The sequence below is a fragment of the Hemitrygon akajei genome, chromosome 18, assembly GCF_048418815.1.
Source record: "Hemitrygon akajei chromosome 18, sHemAka1.3, whole genome shotgun sequence".
Taxonomy (NCBI): Eukaryota; Metazoa; Chordata; class Chondrichthyes; order Myliobatiformes; family Dasyatidae; genus Hemitrygon; species Hemitrygon akajei.
Window position 1 is genome coordinate 21,469,255 of NC_133141.1, and position 25,760 is coordinate 21,495,014.

The 25,760-nt window shown below is 40.7% G+C and overlaps 1 protein-coding gene across 1 annotated transcript in view; it reads right to left on the reverse strand.

Annotated features, from left to right (window-relative positions):
• Positions 1 to 641: 641 nt before the first annotated feature.
• Positions 642 to 25,760, reverse strand: part of LOC140741178 (aryl hydrocarbon receptor-like) — a 133,260-nt gene continuing 108,141 nt past the window's right edge. The window contains exons 9-11 of the mRNA XM_073071048.1: positions 24,539 to 24,680; positions 20,659 to 22,117; positions 642 to 3,441 (exon numbers count right to left, since the gene is read on the reverse strand). Coding sequence (XP_072927149.1) covers positions 3,358 to 3,441; positions 20,659 to 22,117; positions 24,539 to 24,680 — 1,685 coding nt within the window. The 3' untranslated portion in view covers positions 642 to 3,357. The remainder of the gene's footprint in view (positions 3,442 to 20,658; positions 22,118 to 24,538; positions 24,681 to 25,760) is intronic.

The window sequence follows — 25,760 nt, forward strand, 5'->3', positions numbered from 1 at the left end:
TGTCACTAAAGAACCAGCTCTTTTTCTTGGTTTAGGTTAGGTGACACTTCCAGTAGCTCCTCCTTGCACGATACACTTTTGTGGACCAGGCTCACCACCATGTTGTCAGGCCTTTTTCATCTTCCCCAACACAGCCACCTCTTCCTCAAAGATTTCCCACAATTCCTCATGCTCTTTTGATTCTGCAGTTGTTTGCAGCAGCTGGAAGCTTGGCACCAAAACGGTGAGTACTAGAGGATGTGCAGGGCTGCTAACCTCTGTTTTGTGGCTCAAGAAAGATCTGGTATGGGGGAAAAAGACTGCACTGCATACATTTTCCATTTGGCCGCTTTGCCTTGCCTTTTTGCCTTGCTTTTTTGCCTTTGCTGCACTGCGCCAAAGAAGCAAAGAAAATCTGATTGTCAACTGCCATTTTCCTTTGCGCTTCTGCACCACTATCACTTTGGGAATATTGCTTTAACGATGCAATTTGTTCCTTTTTTTGAGCCGAAACTTGACACTGTTTCACATGTTCACATGCTTGTTCACATGTTCCAATCTGCATGCATTCTGCACCCTCCAAAGTGACAGGTCTGCAGTGCAAAGGTCAACTTTCAGAAGATTTACAACAGGACTAGCAAACAATTAAACCTACAATTGAATTTTTAAGGCAAAGGTGAGATTTTACTTCAGTTAAAGCTCACATTTAATCCCCGTGTGAAGAATGGAACAGACCTGTCATAAAAGACAATAATCGGGGCAAAATGCCAACCTGAGAAAGAAATGAAAGCATTGCTATTAATGGGAATTAATTCCTTTTGGTGCTTACTCCCAGGTGATTTGCTGCACCAACATACAAGAGTTTCAATCCAACACAGACCTTGTTGAACATGGATTAATGCTTGACACATTTTAAGATAACAAAAGTTGCATAACAAAGGTTGATAATCAAGACATGCTAAACTTGTTTTTATGTTCATTTTATGGATTGATTTGGGTTTAATGTACCAAAGTGTAAAATCTCCAATCGGCCCATGCAAGACCAGTCACCCAAACCCAGGCAAAAAATGTTACCTTTCCCAATGGGAATGGAAGTCATAGTCAACAAGGCCTTCAATGATCCAGACGGCTGCTAGTGAGCATTTAATGAACAGCACCCTCATGAGGCCGGAGACTGAGGAATGTTTTTGATGGCAAGAGTGGGTGGGTGTGGGTCCTCCTTTTCTGTTTAAGAACCCAGGAGTCAAATGTGGGGAAAATAGGATTAGTATGTAGCTGGGAGAGGTAGGGACTGCAATTATTTTCTCATAGGAACAACATTATTCAGTTGAGATATAGACTGCCAAATATTGATTAGCCGATAATTTAAGATCAGTAGCTCTTTATTTACCTAATTTTGTACCAGTTAAGTTATCCAAATGTGGCCGCAATATTCCAGCACAAATTCTTAGACTTAGTATGAGATTAGTCACAGGTTCATGTTATGGTTAACAACAGAAGCTTTTCTTTGTGCCAGAATACAGATTACAGCAGGTCAAGTTATTCAGCAAGGGCCTTGAATGTCAAAGCCCATTTCACATCTCCATTTAGAAATGTTTCAGAATCATTTTCATGGACAAGATTTGGAGAATCAAATCCTATCAGACTCTGAATAATTACACAAATTGGAAACAATGGAAAATGGCAGGATAACAAAATGTGTGTAAAATGACTCCTACCACATCTACTTTAAAAGTGTTCTTGGACAATTGCTTTTGTTAGGTTCTTTTGACATTCAGAAGTTTTCTCCCCCCCCCCCCCCACCCCCACACACACACTTATTGTCTTCAACTCAGCAACCATCCATAGCTACTGTATTTTGGCTGCTTGGATCGAGTTCAAAGATAATGAACCCAGTCATAATCAGAAGATTAATTACTGGTGAGGCTTGTGGCCATTCAATTCCCTTTCTCTATGCCCGATTTTCATTTTATCCTAGCTATTTCTCCCCTGCTCATCCACCTTACTTATCACTCTCTCTGTGTTTTCTCAATTCCACCCCTTTTATCTAAAAAAAATTCACAATTTTTTTTGAAACTACAGGACAAAAATATTACTTTAACTGAATCCAATTTATTAATATACTGCACCTTCATGTTTAATTCCTTATTAATTTATGTTTAAATACTTTCAAACTCACTGCGTTTCATGCTCCTTTAATCAGGGCCAGTGTTTTCCCCAGGAATAGTTTCAGTTATCCAATTGAGTGGATCCCTCCAAAGAGGGATAAGGAGGAAGGGATTAAGCAGCACACTCTCAAGTGGGGTGATATATATGATGTACAAGGCACTTGAAGTTGTATGACCCTTCTTTGCTATTGTTCATAAAGGTAACAGTGGTCTGTGTGCTTGCTTAAGAGTTGGAAAGTTCACTGGCCCACCTGGTTTTCCAAAGGGACTTCTTCGTACTATTAAACTTACAAGGCAAGGATAACCTCACACAGTGCATGTGCCTTGCTTTCTGCTCCCACACACTGTTCTCCATGTATGTTAACAGGCATCATTTTGAAAATCTTTTCAAAACCAGTTGAGCAATGTTCTTCCAACTCAGAAAAAAAGTTTAAGATGCAAGCCAGCATTGCTTTGAAATAAAGGATCAGAGTTTCTTTTCAAAGCTGTGCTTTTTGTTTTCAAAAGAAAACAGTGCTTACTATGTAAGGAACCCTCTTGTAGGTATTTCAACAGACTGCACTATTGTTATAAGGCCTATTACAGTTCAGATCCCAATACACAATGCATTTCAAAAAATAAAGCAACAACTTAATTCTCAAAGGCTAGAACATCTTAAAAACACCTCCAATTTTAAGTTGCTTTTAAAGATTGGTCCAGAATGATTTGTTTCTACTGTCCTGAACCAATGCTTGTACTTTTAAAAATAAAACATCTGCCAGTCACAAAGTGTAACTTACCTTTCTGTATGCAAAAGTTAAAAACAGCAAGACGTACAGTACTCAAGAGTTGAATTTCTTAATTAAAGAAAGGCTGTCCTCTAAAATGTCATCCACCAAAACAAACATTTCATGACAATCTTTCTTAAAGCTGCAATAATAAATTCACTTTCAGTCATATTGTGTTACTACGGTTACCTCCAAAGCCCTGTCGCTTCCTGTTGCTCTTGTTCCAATAGCCACCCAAGTTGAGGACTATTCACAGTGCTCATTTTAACTAAATTGAGCCTCCACTTGAGAAAATCTTCTGAAGGAAAATCTAAGAAGCCACCCTTATGATAAGAATCAGATATGTCCAGAGGAGTCTTCACTAGTTGACAAGATGTTGGGATCACAAGTTTATACCTGGAACAAAAAGTGTCAGATCCTTTCACAGAAAGCATGATGGTCCATTACTGTGCAGATCCATTCCCAAAAATAGGAGCACTGTTCACAGTGGGGTGAAAGCCTAGCATACCATTGGATTCTTCTGTCATCTAGAAAAGAAAATTGGACAGATGTTATCACAGGCACTTCTATACACCTGCCTCCTACCTTACCCCACTCTTTTTGGAAGGTCACTCAGTGGCAGGCAGGGAAATGAATATCAGATACACATCAATGCTCACAATGCTTCCTTCTTTCTCCATACAGCAGGACACGGGTCAATTAGGGATGGACAATAGATCAGTGAACTCTAGACTTATATATTCTGGACAATTTGTATTCTGTATCTGTGAGAAATAAGGAGTCCTGCCCGTTATCATTGGTCAGAAGTGTTATCAGTCATCTGGAGAGCAGTAAATGCAAACCTGGGAGAGGCATCTTGTCTCCTTCATTAGCAATCTGTTTTCCTCACCCTTTGCTTTGAGGTATCAGGCAGGATTTTACAGCAGGATAGGAACTAGAAACAATGATGAGGGCTTTAAAACAGAGATATTGTCAAACTGGGGGCCAAAGGAAGCCAGCAGGCACAATGGTCAAGGATGAACAAAATTGTGTTGGTATCAGGGCCCCGGATGAGTTCTTAAGAGTTCAGAAAATAGGTCCCAAATAGAAGAGCTGTATCTAAGGAGAACAAAAGCATGTATGAGGGTTTCAGTGACAAATGAAACCATAGGCAGGGGTGGAGTTTATCAGGTTCCACAGGTGGAAGTAAGACTGCCTTCGCATTGCAATGGATATATGCCTGGAAGCTTATCATGGGGTCATATGTAACACTAGCATTTTGGTCAATCTCAGACAATGGTCCACAACAGTGAGGAAGAATCAGAGTTAGGCAACAGATGTTTGAAGTAGAAACTGGAGAAAATGACTTTGGCTTTTCCAACACTTAGTTGGACGAAGTTTATGTTCGTTCAGTGCTGGACGCCTGACAGTTTGGTGGCAATAGAAGGGTGGAGAGAAGTGACGGTGAGACAGACTGGATGTCACCAGTTTACACATGGAAACCCAAAGACATGTTTTCAAGGTGCCATTACTGAAAGGAGGTGGTGAAGAACAGATACTCAGGGGACACCAGGGAGACACAGAAAGAGAAGCCATTGGAGGCCATAACTTGCAAGAGATAGTGTGGTCAATCAAGTGAAAGGCTGAAGGATTTATGTGATAATGATCACATTTCCTCATCATTATGACATTACTTTTTGTGGCAAATGGCCGTATGTAAATACACTGCTGTGTTTCCTATATTACATAAGTGGCTTCACTTGAAAAATCCTTTATTGTTTTGAACACTGAAAGGGAAATGAAAGGCACCATAGAAATGCAAGTATTTCTTCCTTTTCCAAACTGCAACCACATTTGCAAAGCACCCAGTTGTGCTTGCATTTTGATTGCAATGTTTATTTCAATTAAAATCAGATACTGGCTGGCTATGCAGTGACAAACAGATAGTTGTGTCAGGGTACTGGACAAGACCCTACAAGCGCTGAGAGGTATTAAAGTCAGGGTTTCTCTTCTCTCAAGCCCATGAGGGAAAACACAAGGAGATCCTCAGCACGGTGAATTAAAAGGACTTAATATTACGTATTCGCAGAAATGTCTGCAAGTTCTTCACATACAATTGGTTGCTAGGAAGTTTAGTGCTTCTATTATGTAAACAAACTTGACAGCCACTTCATGCAGAGTAAAATCAAACAAACAGCAACAAGGTAAATGAACAGTGTATCTGTTTTTGGCAAAGTAGAGTTTTCTTCAAAAAAGGCAAGGAAGACATTAGCTCCAACAATGCAGCACTTTCTCAGCAACAGGCAGAAGCTTGATACTTATATTTTCAGACTGGGACTCAAACTTACAACCTTCTAAACTCAGGGGATGAGAGAGATCCCAGCTGAAACTCAGATTGAAATAGCTCTGTTATTTTAAAGGAACCATTAATCCATTTACAACTGACCTTTATTAAATCAAGTTCTATAAAAATGACAATGTGTTCTGCCCAACGAATCTCTTTTCCATGTGTGACTCATCTCCCTCATAGCCCCAGACCCTAGTGGTGTACTTTTCCTCTCATAGGCAGTTTGATGGATTTGAAGAATAAGCAAGATGCAGGCCATTCAGCCCTGAGCTTGCTCTGCAATTCAAATAAATCATTATTTGACAGATCTTTGACCTCAGCATCACTTTCCAGCTTTATTCACAGATTTGATTCAGGAGCTCAAGATAAAGGAACCCTTAGGAGGCAATGATCATAATGTGATAGAATTCACCCTGCAGTTTGAGAAAGAATCAGAATCAGGTTTATTATCACTGGCATGTGATGTGAAATTTGTTAAATTAGCAGCAGCAGTTCAATGCAATACATAATACAGAAGAGAAAAAATAAAAAATAATAATTAGTAAATCAATTACAGTATATGTATATTGAATAGATCTAAAAAAATGTGCAAAAAACAGAAACACTGTATATTAAAAAAAAGTGAGGTGGTGTCCAAGGGTTCAATGTCCATTTAGGAATCGGATGGCAGAGGGGAAGAAGCTGTTCCTGAGTCACTGAGTGTGTGCCTTCAGGCTTCTGTACCTCTTACCTGGTGGTAACAATGAGAAAAGGGCATGTCCTGGGTGCTGGAGGTCCTTAAAAATGGATGCTGCCTTTCTGAGACACCGCTCCCTGAAGATGTCCTGGGTACTTTGTAGGTTAGTACCCAAGATTGAGCTAACTAGATTTACAACCCTCTGCAGCTTCTTTCGGTCCTGTGCAGTAGAATCCCACCACCCTCATACCAGACAGTGATGCAGCCTGTCAGAATGCTCTCCATGGTACATCTATAGAAGCTTTTGTGTGTATTTGTTGACATGCCAAATCTCTTCAAACTCCAAATAAAGTATAGCCGCTGTCTTGCCTTCTTTATAACTACATCGATATGTTGGGGCCAGGTTAGATCCTCAGAGATCTTGACACCCATGAACTTGAAACTGCTCACTCTCTCCACTTCTGATCCCTCCATGATGATTGGTATGTGTTCCTTCGTCTTACCCTTCTGGAAGACCACAATCAGCTCTTTCGTCTTACTGACGGTGAGTGCCAGGTAGTTGCTGCGGCACCAATCCATTAGTTGGCTTATCTCACTCCTGTATGCCTCTTGTCACCACCTGTATCGTCAGCAAATTTATAGATGGTATTTGAGCTATGCCTAGCCACACAGTCATGTGTAGATAGAGAGTAGAGCAGTGGGCTGAGCACACACCCCTGGGGTGCACCAGTGTTGATTGTCAGCGAGGAGGATATGCTATCACCAATCCATACAGATTGTGGTCTTCTGTTTAGGAAGTCGAGGATCCAATTGCAGAGGGAGGTACAGAGGCCCGGGTTCTGCAACTTCTCAATCAGGATTGTGGGAATGATGGTACTAAATGCTGAGCTATAGTCGATGAACAGCATCCTGACGTAGGTGTTTGTGTTGTCCAGGTGCTCTAAAGCCGTGTGGCGAGACAGTGAGATTGAGAAAGAGAAGCTAAAGTTTAGATGTATCATTATTACAGTGGAATAAAGAGAATTACAGAGGCATAAGATAGGAGATGGCCAAAGATGATAGGAAGGGGACACTAGCAGGGATGATGGCTGAATAGCAATGGCTGGAGTTTCTGGAAGCAATTCAGAAAGCATAGGATAGATACATGTAAAAGAAGTATTTTGAAGGCACGATGATGCAACTGTGGCCAACAAGGGAAGTAAGAAACACCATAAAAGGAAAAATAAAGGGAATAGAATACAGCAAAAATTAGTGGGAAGTTAGAGGACTAAGAAGCTTTCAAAAACCAACAGAAGGCAACTAAAGCAGCCATTAAAAGAGGGAAAAAAATGAAATATGAAGGTAAGTGGGGTTCCGGTGATGTCATCGTCCAGAATGGCAGCTTAAATCAAGAGCTCCTCCGGAAAAACGCATATTTGCCTCATTAATCCATCAAATATAAGATCTTTTGAAAATATTTGAATTGGTAAGGGGGGCAAGAATGGGGAAAAAGAATGGAGATTAAAAAAAGCAACACTGTGGAGCCTATGGAAGAGAGAGGTACAACGCGCGGCTCTCCTACACGTGCGCGTGGTGGCGAGGCTGGTGATGGGCCTTGTTCAGGCGAAGCGGCAAATATGATAAGGATTTTGGAAGAGATAAGGGAAGTCCAAAAAGATATAAAACAGCAACTCAATGAGATAAAATCAGAGCTCACCAACGTCGATCAGAAAATAGCGGTGGCAGAGACACGAACTGAAAAGGTGGAAGATCGCGTGCAAAACGTGGAACAGATGCTAAGTAAGATGATCAAAATATTAAATCAACAGGAAAGTAAATTGTTTGACCAGGAGGGAAGATCACAACGGAAAAATATTAGGATTTATAATGTTCCCGAAGGAGCAAAGGGGTTGTCGATGATGGAGTTTGCAGAAAAGATGCTGCAGGAAGCGCTGGAGATTGAAATTGAGAGGGCGCATCGTGTGCTTGTCCCGAGGCCTTCCGGAGACAGCGAAAGTATACCGCGCTCAATAGTACTTAGATTCCTTCAATTCAAAAGCAAGGCGGAGATTCTACGAAGGGCCTGGGGAAAGAAGAGGATGTTCTGGAATGGGAAGTTAATATACTTCGATCAAGATTACCCCCCGGCAGTCCTACAGAAACGGAAGGAATATTCCAAAGCGAAATGAATATTAAAGCAAGAAAAGATTAAATTCCAAACCCCGTACCCTGCTAAACTGAGGGTGTTTTACGAAGAAGGCATACAGCTATATCAAACGGTGGAAGAGGTGACCGCAGACATGAACAACAGAGGATTGTCCGTTAGCGTGGTCAGACCAAGGGAAAGCCTGGTTGAGCAGTTATCCCGATCTGCTTGGGAAATAGTAAGAGAACCGAGAAAGCAGGGGACGGGAAGAAGACGAGAGAAGGATATTAGGAAGAGACTGTGAGTTCCCCGATGACAGCCCTCACCTCCTCCAGAAGAGCCATAAGGTTTGGCTAACTTTAAAAGAGCTGATAATCTAAATGGAAGCAAAAATAGACGGTGATATACCTATCTCGAGAATTACTTAATGTGGATTTTATATTACTTTTTTAAAAATTCATTCATTCACTCCTTTTTCCCCACCTAAATGAGTATACATACATGGGAGGAATACACAGGCAAATCATTTCTGTGTTTATGTCTTTTGAGCAGTTATCTAATAAATATAATTTGCCTAGATTTCATTTTTTTTTAGATATTTACAGATTAGGAATTTTTTAAATACTGTACTTCCTACTTTTCCAAACTTTGTGTCTTCAGGCATTTTGGAGAATTTGTTTGAATTAAACCCCTTTCAGAAAGGGCTTATATCAAAACTTTATAATATAATTATGAAGATACGTTCAGAGCCCCTTTATAAGACAAAAAATGACTGGGAAAGAGAGCTCAACATTATTATTCCTATTGAGAATTGGGATAAAATTCTTCAATTAGTTAATACATCATCTATATGTGCTAAACATTCATTAATACAGTTTAAGGTTGTACACAGGGCTCATATGTCCAAGGATAAATTGGCTCATTTTTATTCCTATATAAATCCTATTTGTGATAGATGTCAATCTGAAATAGCGTCTCTAACTCATATGTTCTGGTCGTGTCCGCTTTTGAAAAAATATTGGAATGATATTTTTGATATTATCTCTGCGGTATTGAACATTGATTTACAACCCCATCCTATTACCACAATTTTTGGTTTACCAATGATGGACTCACTTCATTTATCTTCTTCCGCTTGTCGAATGATTGCATTTCTTACACTAATGGCTAGAAGATCTATTTTGTTGAATTGGAAGGAAATTAATCCTCCTACTGTATTTCATTGGCTTTCTCAAACTATGTTATGTTTAAATTTAGAAAAAATTAGAAGTGGTGTATTTGACACTTCTACTAAATTTGAAAAGATATGGAGACCATTTATTCAATATTTTCTTATGATGTAATAGGACCCTGTTCCAGGCCTATTTGATTTTCCAGTTTTGATTGCATATATGTCAAGAGGATCGGAGTTGATGACACTGATGATTTTGTATTTTTGTGAGATATTATAAACAGCCCTTTTTTTTCTCTTTTTTATTTTTTCTTTTTCTCTTTTTTGTTTTTTTTTCTCTTCTATTAGTTATTATATTTTTAGATTAGTTTTTTGCATAATGATTTTTTCTTTTTTTCTTTTTCTTTTTTATTTTATATTATGATACAATATACAAATAGACAAGGCAAACCTAAATGTATCATTTACGATGTGGGAATACTCATTTATACTGTAATCATTGCTCTTGTAATCTTTTATAGTTAGTTGAAATATGTATGCGTGTAATCTCATTATCTATGTATCAATTTAATTTTGTTATTAATAATGATAATAAAAAGATGGAAAAAGAAAGAAATCATTTCTGTGTAATGGACATTATAAAAACCTATAAAAACTTACTTTTATAGGTACTGCAGCGGGGGCCCTCAACTCACAGGTAGGAGGGGCTATCCCCCAGGGCTAGATGTTTCTTCTAGCTCAACCCACAGTCATCTAGAGACCTCAGCCTTGGAATCACACCTTCGTTACCTTTCTTTATTACTCGCGTTTCTTGGCTCTTATTTGTTCAGGGAGTAGATCGATTAAGTTATATTCTACAAATTTACATCTTTAAATGTGAAATACCCTTAGAGAGCAAGACCATACATTTTGGGCATATACCTCAAGAATGGTTGAAAAGAGATAAATATTTAATGAATATACTGCTGGTGGCTGGTAAAAAGACTCTTACCAGGAAATGGTTATCACAGGAGACCCCAACTTTAAATGTATGGATGGAAATTACAATGGACATTTACAAAATGGAGAAGATAACAGCATCTGTTAATCATAAGTTGGAACAATTTGATTCATATTGGGAAGATTAGTTTAACTACACAACACCTTATAGGCCTGATTTTATTGTTACAAGTCAATGAATATGTTGTAAAAAAAAATCACTCCCTACTTTGTACAAAGTTTTCTTATTTCGATTGTTCTTTCTCTCCTCTCCTTTCTGTAAGTGTATACCTCAGATAATTATTATGTGGAGATTTGTGACAAATATGATTATATGATATATAGGTACAGTATCTGAAATACATCTTATGGAAATATTTGTTTGATGATAAACTTCAATAAAAAAAATAAATGAAGGTAAGTTAGCCAAAAACATTAAAGAGGATACAACACTCTTTTTCAGATATATAGAGTAAAAAAAGAGGCAAGAGTGGATATCGGACCACTGGAAAATACCGTTGGAAAGGTAGTAATGAGGGATAAAGAAATGGCGGCCGAACTTAATAAGTATTTTGCGTCAGTATTCACTGTGGAAGGCACCAGCAGTATGCCAGAGTGTCAGGTGGCAGGAGTGAGTGTTATTGCTATAACTAAGGAGAAGGTGCTTGGGAAGCTGAAAGGTCTCAAGGTAGATTTATCACCTGGACCAGATGGACTACTCCCAGGATTTTGAAAGAGGTAGTTGAAGAAATCATGAAGGCATTAGTGATGATCTTTCAAGAGTCACTTAATTCTGGAATGGTTCTGGAGGACTGGAAAATTGCAAATGTCAATCCAGTCTTTAAAAAGAGAGGAAGGCAGAAGAAAGGAAATTTTATAATCCAGTTAGCCTGACTTCAGTGGTTGGGAAATTGTTATAGTCCTTTGTTAAGGATGAGGTTTCAGCGTAATTGGAGGCACATGATAAAATAGACAAATGTCAGTGTGGTTTCCTTAGGGAAAATCTTGCCTAACAAATCTGTTGGAATTCTTTGAGGAATTAATAGGCAGGATGGATAAAGGAGAGTCACTAACTTGGATTTTCAAAAGGCCTTTGACAAGGTGCCACACGTGAGGCTGCAAGCAAGATAAGAGTCCATGGTCTTTCAGGAAAGGTACTAGCATGGATAGAAGATTGACTGACTGGCAGGAGGCAAAGATTGGGAATAAGGGAGCCTTTTCTGATTGGCTGCTGGTGACTAGTGGTGTTCTGCAGGAGTCAGTGTTGGGATCATTTCTTTTTACGCTATACGTCAAAATACAAAGATGATACAAAGATAGGTGGAGGGGTAGCTAGTACTGAGGAAGCAGGGAGTCTGCAGAAAGATTTAGACAGATTAGGATCATGGGCAATGAAGTGGCAGATGGAATATAGTGTCAGGAAGTGTATGGTCATGCACTTTGGTAGAAGGATCAAAATCATAGACTATTTTCTAAACAGGGAAAAAATTTAAAAAATCAGAGGTACAAAGGGACTTGGAAGCCCTTGTTTAGGATTCCATAGAGGTTAATTTGCAGGTTGTGTCAGTGGTAAGGAGGCAAATACAATGTTAGCATTCATTTCGCTAGAACCAGAGTATATGTAAAGGGGGTTTCTTCTTTTTCTTTATTACTGTGTATGTAAACAAAATGGCTTCTTTGTTTTGTTAAAAGTAGGAATGCTTCTTTGTTGCGAGAGAGTGCTGGAAGCTTGTTTGGGTTAAAATTTACTGATAACGAGAATTGTATTCCTTTGTAAACCAATTGGGATTAATGTTGTTCTTTCTTCTGAGTCTGTAAGCTATTGTTGGCGGGCTTTTGGGGAGTTCGGCGCAAGGGGGTGAGAGAGAGGATGTGATGCTGTAAACTGGGCGAGGAACGGACCCCAAACGGGGGTCCAAGGCTGGGAGGTACCCTGAGGAGAGGAGACGATGACAAATGTGCTGGGTTGACCACTTTGGGTGGTCCTGAGCTGCGAGTCGAGGAGTTCCGAGGGGATCGAATGGTGGCCAGAAGACTTCAGTAATTGAGCTCCAACGGTTGTGCACGAAGTGGTTTGGACTTTGATAAGTTTGGCGCCTTTATTTTCTTTTCCTTCATGTATACTGTATCGTTATTAATTACTTAGCTATAGTAATCTTTATAAACTGTAATAATTTAATCACATATGGTGTCCTGTTTGTTCTTTGGCGAGGCGGGGACATCACACAGCATCCACACCAGCTGATTACCCAGTTTGGCGGGGCCGAAGGCTGCTCCCCCTAGACGAGAGCGAGCTGAGCGAGCCTGAGGCGACCCAGGGGGTTACATGTAAAAACAGGGATGTATGCTGAGGCTTTATAAAGGCATTGGTCAAACCACACTTGGAGTATTGTGAGCAGTCTGGGCACGTTTTCTATGAAAAAATGTCTTGGCATTGGAGAGGGTCCAGTGAAGGTTCACGAGAATGATTCTAGGAATGAAAGGGTTAACGTATGACTATGGCTTTGGGCCTGTACTCACTGGAGTTTCGAAGAATGGGAGGGGACCTCATTGAAACCTATTGCACATTGAAATGCTTCGATAGAGTGGATATGGAGAGGATGTTTCCTACAGTGGGGGAAGTCTAGGATCAGAGGGACATCTATTTAGAACAGAGATGAGGAGAAATTTCTATAGCCAAAGGGTAGTGAATCTGTTAAATTCATTTCCACATACAACTGTGGATGCCTAGTTATTGGGTATATTTAAAGAGGAGGTTGATAAGCTCTTGACTAGTCAAGACGTCAAAGGCTACAGGGAGAAAGCAGGAGAATGGAGATGAGAGAGATAGGAAATCAGGCATGATGGAATGACAGAGCACACTCGATAGACTGAATGGCCTAATGCTGCTCCTATGGCATATCTTATAATCAAAGTCTCGATTTCTGTTTTATCCAGAAATCTATGATACAACATAGAAGCTCATTCTTGGGATCACCACGTCCACATCAACCATCAAATACCCAATCACACTACTGCCATTACTAGCACTTAGCCCATAGGCTTCTATGCCTTGGTGACTTATGTACTCACCTTGAAATCTAGTGATGTCAATTTTGAATGAACACAATGACAAAGCCCCTACAGCCATCTGGGGTACAGAATTCCAAAGATTCACCACCCTCCGATTGAAAAATCCTCTCTTTCTCTTGGACCAAAGCTCTACCCATTATAGTCAAACTGTGACCTATAGCCCTAGTCGCTTCAGTCTGGGGAACCATCTTCCCTGAATCCAGACTGTCAGGTCTTTTAAGAATCTTGTAAGTTTTAATGAAATCTCCTCCCATTCCTCCAAATGTTAGAGAATACAGTCCAGTTTACTCTCTCATTCCTCGTACTGTAAACCCACCATCTCTGGAATCAGTCCAGTAGCTATTTGTTGTACTTCTCTCTAAACCAATACATTCTTCCTTATGTAAGCAGACCAAAATCGTGCAGGATATCCCAGTTATGATCTCACCACAGCCTATACAATTGTAATAAGACTTCCTTATTCCTATATCCAAACCCTCATGTAATAAAAGGTTACAAGCCATTTACTTCACCTGCTGTTAGCTTTCTGCATTTTGAGTACAAGCACACCAAGGCCTTCCTGAACATCAATACTACTTATTTTCTCACCATTTAACAAATGCTTTGCTTTTCTATTATGTGCTCTAAAGTGCTTGACTTAACATATTTCTACATTGTCTCCCATCTGCCATCTTCTCATTCACTCATTCAGCTTGCCCACATCCTTAAAACCCTTTACATCCTCCTGTATACTAACGACTCTGTCCAGTTTATTATCAAAATTACAAATAGGACACTGGGTCCCCATAGTAAAATTGTTGATATATTCTGTGAACTAGTAGGGCCCAAGCACCAATCCTTGCAGACCCCATGTCACAATCTACCAACCAGAGAATAATTTGCTTATTCTCACTGCTTTCTGTCCAGTAATTAGTTCTCAACTAACATGAGTACAGGCCCCAGTGGAGTACCCAGGGAGGCTCTGAAAACTTATGCTAACCAACAGGCGGGTGTATACAAAGACATTTTCAACCACTCACTGTTATGGTTGGAAGTTCCCACCTGTTTCAAAAGGGAAACAATTATATCAGTGCCCAACAAGGGTAGTGCAAGCTGCCTTAACGACTGTCATCCAGTAGCACTCACATCTACGATCATGAAATGCTTTGAGAGGTCGGTCATGGCTAGAATGAATGCCTGCCTCAGTAAGGACCTGGACCCACTACAATTTGCCTGTCACCACAATAGGTCTACGGCAGACACAATCTCAATGGCTCTTCACACGGCCTTAGATCCCCTGGATAATACAAATACCCATGTCAGGGTGCTGTTGGTTGAATTTAGCTCGGCATTTAATACCATCAGTTCTACAGGGCTGATTAAAAAGCTACAGAACTTGGGCTTCTGTACCTCCTTCTGCAATTGGATCCTCTACTTCCTCACCAGAAGACCACAATCTGTACGGAAAGGTAATAACATCTCCTCCTCGCTATCGACACTGGCGCACCTCAGGGGTGTGTGCTTTGCCCACTGCCCGACTCTCTCTACACCTATGACTGTGTGGCTAGGCATAGCTCAAATGCCATCTATAAATTTTCAGATGCCACAACCATTGTTGGCAGAATCTCAGATGGACATGAGAGGATGTACAGGAGTGAGATATACCAGGTAGTTGAGTGGTGTCACAGCAACAACCTTGCTCTCAACATCAGTAAGGTGAAAGAGCTGATTGTGGACTTCAGGAAGGGTAAGACAAGGGAACATGAACCAATCCTCATAGAGGGATTAGAGGTGGAGAGAGGGAGCAACTTCAAATTTCTAAGTGTCAAGATCTCTGAGGATCTCACCTTGGTCCCAGCATATCGATACAGTTATAAAGAAAGCAAGATAGTAGCTATATTTCATTAGGAGTTTGAGGAGATGCAAGTTGTTATCAAAAACACTGGAAAACTTCTACAGATGTACCTCAGAGAGTATTCTGACAGGCTGCACTGTCTGGTATGCGGGGTGGGGGGGGGGGGGCGGTGGAGCTACTGCATAGGATTGTAAGAGGTTACAGAAAGTTGTAGAATTAGTCAGCTCCGTCATGGGTACTAACCTCCGTAATATCCGGGACATCTTCAAGGAGCAGTGCCTCAGAAAGGCAGCGTCCATCATTAAGGACCCCATCACCCAGAGCATGCCCTCATCTCATTGTTACTGTGAAGAAGGAGGTACAGAAGCCTGAAGGCACACACTCAGTGATTCAGAAACAGCTTCTTCCCCTCTGCCATCTGATTCCTAAATGGACATTGAACCCATAAACACCACTCACTTTTTTCCCCCTCTGATTTTGCACTATTTTAAATTGAACTATTTGATATACATATACAGTGCCTATAAAAATTACTCACTGCCTCCACATTGGAAGTTTTTGTATGTTATTGTATTACAATATTGAGTCACAGGGGATTTAATTTGGCTATTTTTTGACACTGATCAAAAGGTAAAGACGTGTGTCAAAGTGAAAACAGATCTCTACAAAGTGATCTAAATTAATTACACATACAAAACACAAAATAATTAATTGCATTAGTATTCAGCCCCTTCAGGTCAGTATTTAGTAGATACACCTTTGGCAGCAATTAAATTCTTGAGTCTGTGTGGATAGGTCTCTTATCAGCTTTGCACATCTGCACACTGCAACTTTTCCCCATTCTTCTTTACAAAACTGCTCAAGCTCTGTCAGATTGCAAGGGGATCATGAGTGAACAGCCCTTTTCAAGTCCAGCCGTAAATTCACAATTGTATTGAGGTCTGGACTGAGTTGGCCACTCCAGGACATCAACTTTGTTGTTTCTTAAGCCATACGTGTGTAGTTTTGGCTTTATGCTTGGGGTCATTGTCTTGCTGGGAAACAAGTCTTCTCCCAAGTCACAGTTCTCTTCATATTGCATCAGGTTTTCCTCCAAGACTAACCTGTATCCTCATTCATTTTACACTTTACCTTCACAAGCCTTCCAGGGTCTGCTGCAGTGAAGCATCCCCACAGCATGATGCAGCCACCACCATGCTTCATGGTAGGGATGGTGTTTTTGATGATGTTGGTGTTTGGCTTATGCCAAACATAGCATTTAGTCTGAAGGTCAAAAGGCCTAATTTTGGTTTCATCAGACCATAGAACCTTCTTCCAGCTGACTTCAGAGTCTCCCACATGCCTTCTAGCAAACCCTAGCTGAGACTTCATGTGAGATTTTTTTCCAACAGTGGCTTTCTCTTTGCAACTCTCCCATAAAGCTGTGACTGGTGAGGCAACCAGGCAACAGTTGTTGTATGCGTAGTCTCTCCCATCTCAGCAACCGAAGCTTGTAACTCAACCAGAGTTCATAGGTCTCTTGGTGGCCTCCCTCGCCAGCCTCTTCTTGGTCACTCAGTTTTTGAGGATGGCCTGCTCTAGGCATTTAAACAGCTGTGCTGTATTCTTTCCATTTTTTGATTATTAACTTAACTGTACTCCAAGGGATATTCAGTGACTTGGAAATTTTCTTGTATCCATCTCCTGACCTGTACTTTTTAATAACCTTTTCATGGTTTTAGAGAGTTGCTTTGCCTTCATCGTATAGTTTTTGCCAGGATACTGACTCACCAGCAGTTGGACCTTCCAGATACATGGGTATTTTAACTACAATCAATTGAAACACCTTGACTGCACACAGTAATCTCCATTTAACTCATTATGTGACTTCTCAAACCAATTGGCTGCACCAGTGATTATTTGGTGTGTCATGTTAAAGGGGTGAATACTTATGCAATCAATTATTTTGTTTTATATTTGTAATTAATTTAGATCACTTTGTACAGATCTGTTTCACTTTGACACAAAAGAGTCCTTTTCTGTTAATCAGTGTCAAAAAAAAGCACCAAATTAAATCCACTGTGATTCAATAAAATATGAAAACTTTTGGGGGGGGGTGAATACTTTTTCTAGGCACTGTATATACTTACTGTAATTATTTTTTTCTATATTTATCATGTATTTCATTGTATTGCTGCCGCTAAGTTAACAAATCTCATGACATACACCATTGATATTAAACCTGATTCTGATTTCCATCTGTTCTAACCTTGCTGGCCAAACAAATGTCTTGAACCTTGCTGAAGATCTTCCGAAAATCTGAATATTTCATATACCCTGGTTCCTTCATATTTACCATACCACTTACACCATCAAAGAACTCCATCAAATGAGTCTTTCATAAATCCACATCAACTCTCACCAGCATGTTCACCATCTCCAAGTCTTTTCTGGATCATTGTAATCTTCTTGTGACAGGTCCACCAAGGACTCCCAATCAGAATTAAAATTATCCAAACACCAATTATAGCAGCATACTGTCTATGATGCCTTCTTTGTGGGGAAAAAAGTTTTGTGGGACTATCACATGAGTTTCAACTTATCTGAATGACTATTCTTCCTTAGCTCAATTAACATACCCAAAGCAGACATTTAGGTTACAAGATTTGTCCAAGAAAAATCTGTCCATCTCTGTGTAGCTCTCATGTATTCATTGCTGTTGTTATCCAAGCATCTACCACCAAGCACCAGAGTGAATTCTACATTTTATAAACCATTGCACGAAAAGCTATTCCCTAATTTCACTTCCGAGTAGACCTTCACTAATTTTAAGCCAGCATCTCCTTGCACTGCAGTTCTGCATTACTGATCAGTTTGAAATCTTTTTTTTTGTAATTTTTTTTTATTGAAGTTCATCATCAAACATTTCCATAAGATGTATTTCAGATATTGTACAAGTATATCATATGGTCTTATTTGCCCCAAATCTCCAAGTAATATTTATCTGAGGTATACACTTACAGAAAAGAAAAGAAAGAAAGAAGCAAAAGGAGAAAACTATGTACAAGTAGGGAGTGATTTTTTTTTACAACATATTTATTGATTTGTGAGAATAAAATCAGGCCTATGAGGTGTTAATTATTTCAAAGAGCTTGATTTGGTCCACCACCTCCAACTGTCTGAGATCAAGGGAATACAAACCATATTTACACAACTTGTCATCGTGCATTTAACCTTTTAAGCCCCAACACCTTTCTGATTGTTCTTCATGTGCACCCTCATATATATCTTTGAGAATTCTTATTATTCATTCACGAGATGTGGATATCGCCAGGAAATACTGACTATTCCCAGTAATGCTGCAATTGGACCTTAACTTTTGATTCACTGTGCAGGACAGGAGGATCTTTTCCAAGGACTAAGTTGAAAGGCCTTGTGTTTCAAAGTGTGTGACAGCCAATCAGTCTACACAGGGTTGCACCTCATTGCTTTGTCTGCCACCAAATTGGGCCAGAATGTTTTACAAGTGGAAGTTATGTTGTTCTAGGTGAAAACTACTGACAGACTATATTGAAAGGGGAAATGCAGTACATCTTACAGAACAAGAATGAGGAAGTAAAAAATTATTTCTTCAGAAATAGGCACCACCATTGGTTACCACAATCTTCAGCATAATAATAAATTCCTAGTTCATTGTCTTTTTTTAAAAAAAAATAAGATCAACAAGCAGATTTTGCAAACATTTCCATTTTGAGATTAAGTGGATTTGGTTAATAGGCCAACAGATTGGTGAACTCTCTCCTCAAGAATTGCCACATTTAGAGTTCTTCACCCAAGCATCACTCTTCTGCCACCTAAAACATCAGCAAGGGACCCCTACTTCTCTGAGCAATTGAGGCCTCCCAACTCTTCCCTGGCACAAAGGATTCATGATCATTCAAGGTAGCTTACTAATTTTACCCAATATTAACTCCATTTATTTGACAATATCTTTGATATCCTTGCCTAATATAAATCTATCAGTCACAATCCTGAATGTTTCAGTTACCTGAACATCCAGTGAATTGTATATTTTCAAAAGAATGTGGAACTGCTTTGAATATAAAAATATAAATACATGCCAACCAACTAGCAATCTCAATGGCTCTTCACACGGCTTTAGACCACCTAGACAACACAAACACCTACATTAGAATGCTGTTCATCAACTATAGCTCAGCACTTAATACCATCATTTCCACAATCTTGATTAAGAAGTTGCAGAACCTGGGCCTCTGTACCTCCCTCTGCAATTGAATCCTCGACTACCTAACCAGAAGACCACAGTCTGTGCAGATTGGTAATAACATATCCTCTTCGCTGACGATCAACACTGATGCACCTCAGGGGTGTGTGCTTAGCCCACTGTTCTACTCTCTGTATACACACACAACTGTGTGGCTAGGCATAGCTCAAATACCATCTATAAATTTGCTGACAATACAACCATTGTTGGTAGAATCTCAGGTGGTGGTGTATAGGAGTGAGATATGCCAACTAGTGGAATGGTGCCACAGCAACAACCTGGCACTCAATGTCAGTAAGGCGAAAGAGCTGATTGTGGACTTCAGGAAGGGTAAAACGAAGGAACGCATACCAATCCTCATAGAGGGATCAGACGTGGAGAGAGTGAGCAGTTTCAAGTTCCTGGGTGTCAAGATCTCTGAGGATCTAACCTGGTCCCAACATATCAATGTAGTGATAAAGAAGGCAAGACAGTGGCTATACTTTATTAGGAATTAGGAATTCCTACCTTATTAGGAATTTGAAGAGATTTGGCATGTCAACAAATACACTCAAAAACTTCTATATATGCACCGTGGAGAGCATTCTGACAGGCTGCATCACTGTCTGGTATGGAGAGGCTACAGCACAGGACCAAAAGAAGCTGCAGAAGGTTGTAAATTTAATTAGCTCCATCTGGGCACTAGCCTACAAAGTACCCAGGACATCTTTAGGGAGTGATGTCTCAGAAAGGCAGCGTCCATTATTAAGGACCTCCAGCACCCAGGGCATGCCCTTTTCTCACTGTTACCATCAGGTAGGAGATACAGAAGCCTGAAGGCACACACTCAGCGATTCAGGAACAGCTTCTTTCCCTCTGCCATCCGATTCCTGAATGGACATTGAATCTTTGGACACTACCTCACATTTTTAAAATATACAGTATTTCTGTTTTTGCACATTTTTAAAATCTATTCAATATACATAATTGATTTACTTGTTTATTTATTATTATGTTTATTTTGTTTGTTATTTTTTTCTCTCTCTGCTAGATTATGTATTGCATTGAACTGCTCCTGCTAAGTTAACAAATTTCACGTCACATGCCGGTGATAATAAACCTGATTCTGATTAATGAATATAAAATGTTCTGCCTCTGTCGGGTTCTAAGGGCACAGAATTAGCCTTATCACCTCATCTTTCTCCAGTGTGGGCTGCATCTGGACCTGCTCCAGATCTGACAATGAAAAGCAAAAAAGAAACATCGGTTAAGAAAATTAGTTAGGTAGCGAGGTAACCAAGTTAAAATCTCAAGCTTACCTTGTACAAATCAACAGTACACCAGCTATTTTGTTCTTCAGGGTGTAAGTGAGAGTATTTGTTCATGTTAGATAATGGGACTGTCGGTGTCGGGTGAAATGCAGGATGATTCGTACTCATCCCACTCACACGAGATGCTGTGGAGCTGAAATGTGGAAATGCCATCCCATTTGGTTGGTTTGGTCCAGGGAACCAGCCTGCTTGATTGCAACTCTCATATCCATGACTAGCTACTGCAGTGCTTGGATGACTGAAATCAAATCTGCTCTGTTGAGAAGGGGCAACACAGGGAGGTGCACTGGATGGTGAATTAAATAGGGATGTGTTTTGCTGCAGGTTAACTCTACAGCTCTGTGCAGTTGTCAAGTATCCGTTGCTGCTGCTGTAGTTCATTGGGGCAGCTGGATTTAGTCCAGTGACCGAGGATGGACTTGAATTGTTGGACTGCTGTAGATAATGGTATGACTGCTGGTTGTGGTACTGCATTGACAGTTGCTGACTGGGGGGCTGCAAGTGCTGCTGCAAATGAGGGTCGTGTCTCACAGCCCGCTGCTTATGAAGGCCGTACTGCTGGATGCATTGTTGCTGCATGGGACCAGAGGTCTGTGCATACTGCTGCTGCAGAGAATGAGGCCAATGCATGTTCTGCTGCTGAAGCAAGTCCTGCTGTGGCATGCTTTGTGCTCGACTACAAGGTTGCATTGCTTCTTGGGGCAAGTAACTTGCCTTGCAAGACTGTTGAGGAATTGATGGCATGCTCTGTTGCAAGTGCAATGGTGCTTTCGGAGGCGGTCTATTAGCTTGTCTCTGCGACGTCCCCAAGCATTCAGGCAATTGATCCCCGGTACCTAAATCCTCTTGCAATTCAGATTGTTGGTGTGAACTCTCCTTCTTCTTTAGTGATTCATGGACATAAGACAAAACCTGGTCATTTGTCAGCACGTCACTGAGGGGGCATTCCATGTCCATGCTCAATGTGTTCTCTACCCAGTGCATGAGCTCCAAGTCTTCTGGTGCTAAGCTCTCCAGTACATCAGGGAGGCCAGTCAACCCCTCACCATTATCGCTTTGGAGCATGTCATCCAATGTGGACAATAGGTCATCTTCTTGTTCGATGCCGAGGTCTTCCTCTTTTACATTCTTCTCTCCATTTGGGAGACATGGTGCATTGACTGTTGATCCATTGGCAACTGCTCTGCCAATTCGACTTGAGTACCTGGGCTCCACTGCTGGGTGCCTGATGTACACCGCTTTGTCTTGGCTCATCATGGCTCCAATGATTGAATTTGGATCCGTGCATCCATTCTTTACCACCATGGAATTACCATTCTCAGACGGATATGGGTTGGTGACCTCAAATAGAGGAGAAACGCTATCATACAAGACAGCCTCCCCACTTGAGAATGGAAGTTGGAATGGCATTGTGCGTTTCCTAAAGTGATCAATCCCTTCTTTATCCCTGTGGAAAAATAATTAAATTCTTTAATGGAGACTTTGACAAGCAGGATAAGAAGAAGCACATATATGCAAAGAGTTACTGTGGCAGAAGCACACAGGCAAGACACACATGAGAGCAACATGACAGAAAAGTTCACAATCAACTTACTCAGAGTCATAAAACAGGGAAATAGGCCTTTTGGCCCACTGAGTTCATGCTAGCCACTAACTAATTTACACTGATCCCATTTTATTTTCCCCACATTCCCTTCAGCTCCACCCAGAGTTCATGCTAGCCACTAACTAATTTACACTGATCCCATTTTATTTTCCCCACATTCCCTTCAGCTCCACCCAGATTCTATCCCTCACCTACACATTAAGGTCAATTTATGGTTGCCAGTTAATCTACTGGCCTGCATATCTTTCGATGTTACAGAAAACTAGAACCACCTGTAGAAAACCCATGCAATCATAGGAAGAACATGCAAACTCCATTAAGACTTAAGGTCAGGATCGAATCAGGTTGCTGTCACCATGAGTTCAGTTACACCATTGTGCTGTTAGTACTACAGTAGTTCTTTTCATTTTATTTTCCCCTCGGAGTGCGATCATAGCTGGGCAAGAGCAACTGATCCTGATCCCTAATTTTTCAAATCCAAAATAAACTTAATCCATAATAAAAACATATTTACAAGAATCAACTGTGCAATGTCTTTTTGTTCGTATGTTTGTAAACATTTTAACATTGCCTCTTAAGAACAATAGCACTCTTGCCACTCATGTTGCCTCCTGGGGTGGTACACTACTACAATGACTGAGGGGCTTTCTCACTGACCAGGCCCCAGCCTGTCGAGTAACGAAAGAACCCTACAATGTGGTCCACTGCGAGCCCTTGTGGTGGTTTCACCAAGCTTCAGTGCATCCCTCAGTACACACTCCTGCAGCTTGGCAACATTCCTCTACAGACTGATTTCTTGATTGCTTTGGGACCAAATTGCTTGCTGGCATTTCAGAGGGTGGTTCACTGCCCGCCACTTTGCTGTCAGTCAGCAGTCTCATTTCAGCCAGATTGGGTACTGATTAAAATCTCTTTCCTTGAAGGACACAGTGAACCAGAGCTTTCCAAACAGAATGCGACTATCATAACTACTACTAGCTTTTCAGTTCAGATTATCTCGGTAACTAAATTTAAGTTACCCATCTGCCAGGGTGAGATTTGGACTCATAACTCTAGAAAACGGGACTGGTAACTCATTTGTTGCCATACACCAACCAGTAATGTTGAATACAGATAGTTTTATTACATGGACAAAATAATAAAATAGAGACCAGTTAAAATAGAAAGATTTTTTTTTTTTTAAACTGTATCTTTCTTCATCCTGAAATAAAAGTTTGCAATAATTATTTCACAGCTATTTTCTTCTTATCAGCTCAAAATTTTAATTGAACAGTATATTTATGCTGTTTGTGATTTTTATAAATGGCTTTGACCAGGAAGTGGAAGGGCGGATTACTAAGTTTGCAGATGACATGCAGTTTGATGGTGTGGATAGCATAGAAGGTTAGTGTAGGTTACAAGAGATCATTGACAGGATACAGAGCTGGGCTGACAAGAGGGAGACAGAGCTCAATCTGGAAAAATGTAAAGTGATACACTTTGGAAGGTCAAACTTGAAGGTGGAATACAGGGTTAATAGCAGAATTCTTAGCAGTGTGGAGGAAAAGTGGGACCGTGAGTCCACAACCATAGATTCCTGAATGTTGCCATGCACGTTCATAGGCTTGTTAAGAAGACGCATAGTGTGTTGCCCTTCATTAGTCAGGGGACTGAGGTCAAAAACTGAGAGATAATGCTGCAGCTCTATAAAACTCCGGTTAGACCACACTTAGAATATTTTGTTCAGTTCTGGTTGCCTCATAATCAGAAGGGTGTGTAAGCTTTGGAGAGTGTGCAGAGGAGATTTACCAGGATAATGCCTGGATTAGAGAGCATGTCTTATGATGAAAGGTTGAGTGAGCTAGTACTTTTCTCTTTGGAGTGAAGGAGATGAGAGGCGACTTGATTCAGGTGTACAAGATGATAAGAGGCATAGGTAGAGTGAGACAGCCACTGCCTCCCCCCCCCCCCCAGGGTGACAATGGTTAATACAACAGGGCAAAATTTTAAGGTGATTGACGGAAAGTAAAGGGATGTTAGAGATAGGTGTTTTGTTTTTAAAAAAACAGAGAGTGCTAAGGGTGTGGTATGCACCGCCAGGGGTGGTGATGGAGGTGGGAAATTTAAGATACCTAGATGGGCACATGGGTGTCAAAAGAATGGTTATGTAGGAGGGAAGAGTTAGGTTGATCTTGGAGTAGGTTAAAAGGATGGCACAACACCGTGGGCCGAAGGACCTGTATTGTGCTGTAATGTTCTATGTTCTGTGTAGTAAATACATACGTTAAGAGTCTCTGCTTTGCTATGATGCAATCGGGCTGCCCATTTTTATAGACCATTCGGGCATTTGCCTGAACCCAGATCCAGATGTTCTCTTTTGTCAGTAGCCTGAAGATGGTCAATCCGCTTTCTCCTGTCTTCATCACTGGGGAAGAATAGAAGTGAATGGTCAGAAACAGCACAGCCCAGGCACTGCACTTTGGTATGCAATGTGGAAACAGAAAGAAAGTTAAGAAACAAATCACAGGGGAATAAAGATGTACATTTCTATACTGCTGCTCAAGACCTCTGGTTGTGCCCTTCAGCCAAAGAAGCACTTTTGAACTGTGGTCATAGTGGCAGAGTCAGAAATAACGTGACCAAGTCAAGTCACTTTTATTGTAATTTTGACCATAACTGCTGGTACAGTACATAGTAAAAATGAGACAACATTTTTCAGGACCATGGTGTTACATGACACAGTACAAAGACTAGACTGAACTACGTAAAAAACAACACAGAAAGAAACTACACTAGACTACAGAACCTACCCAGGACTGCATAAAGTGCACAAAACAGTGCAGGCATTACAATAAATAATAAACAAGGCAATAGGGCAGTAAGGTGTCAGTCCAGGCTCTGGGTATTGAGGAGTCTGATAGCATGGGGAAAGAAACTGTTACATAGTCTGTAAGAGCCTGAATGCTTCGGAGCCTTTTCCCAGACGGCAGGAGGGAGAAGAGTTTGTATGAGGGATGCGTGGGGTCCTTCATAATGCTGTTTGCTTTGCGGATGCAGCATGTAGTGTAAATGTCCATAATGGCAGGAAGGGAGACCCCCATGATCTTTTCAGTTGACCTCACTATCCGCTGCAGGGTCTTGAGATCCGAGATGGTGCAATTTCCGAACCAGACAGTGATGCAGCTGCTCAGGATAATCTCAATACAACCCCTGTAGAATGTGACGAGGATGGGGGGTGGGAGATGGACTTTCCTCAGCCAATATGTACATGGCAAGATCTCACAAACAGCGATGTGACAATGTCTACTTTTTAAAATCAATTTTGGTAGCCTTGGTCGAGAAATAAATATTAGCCAGGATACCAGGTGAACTCCCAACTTATCCCATTGAGGCTGAGGGTGGAGAGGAATAAATAGGTGATGGAGGAACAGGGAGAAGGAGGGAGGGTGAATTAGGAATGAAGGAATTAGCATTGAAGATCTGATATCAAGAAAAGATCTTCCTA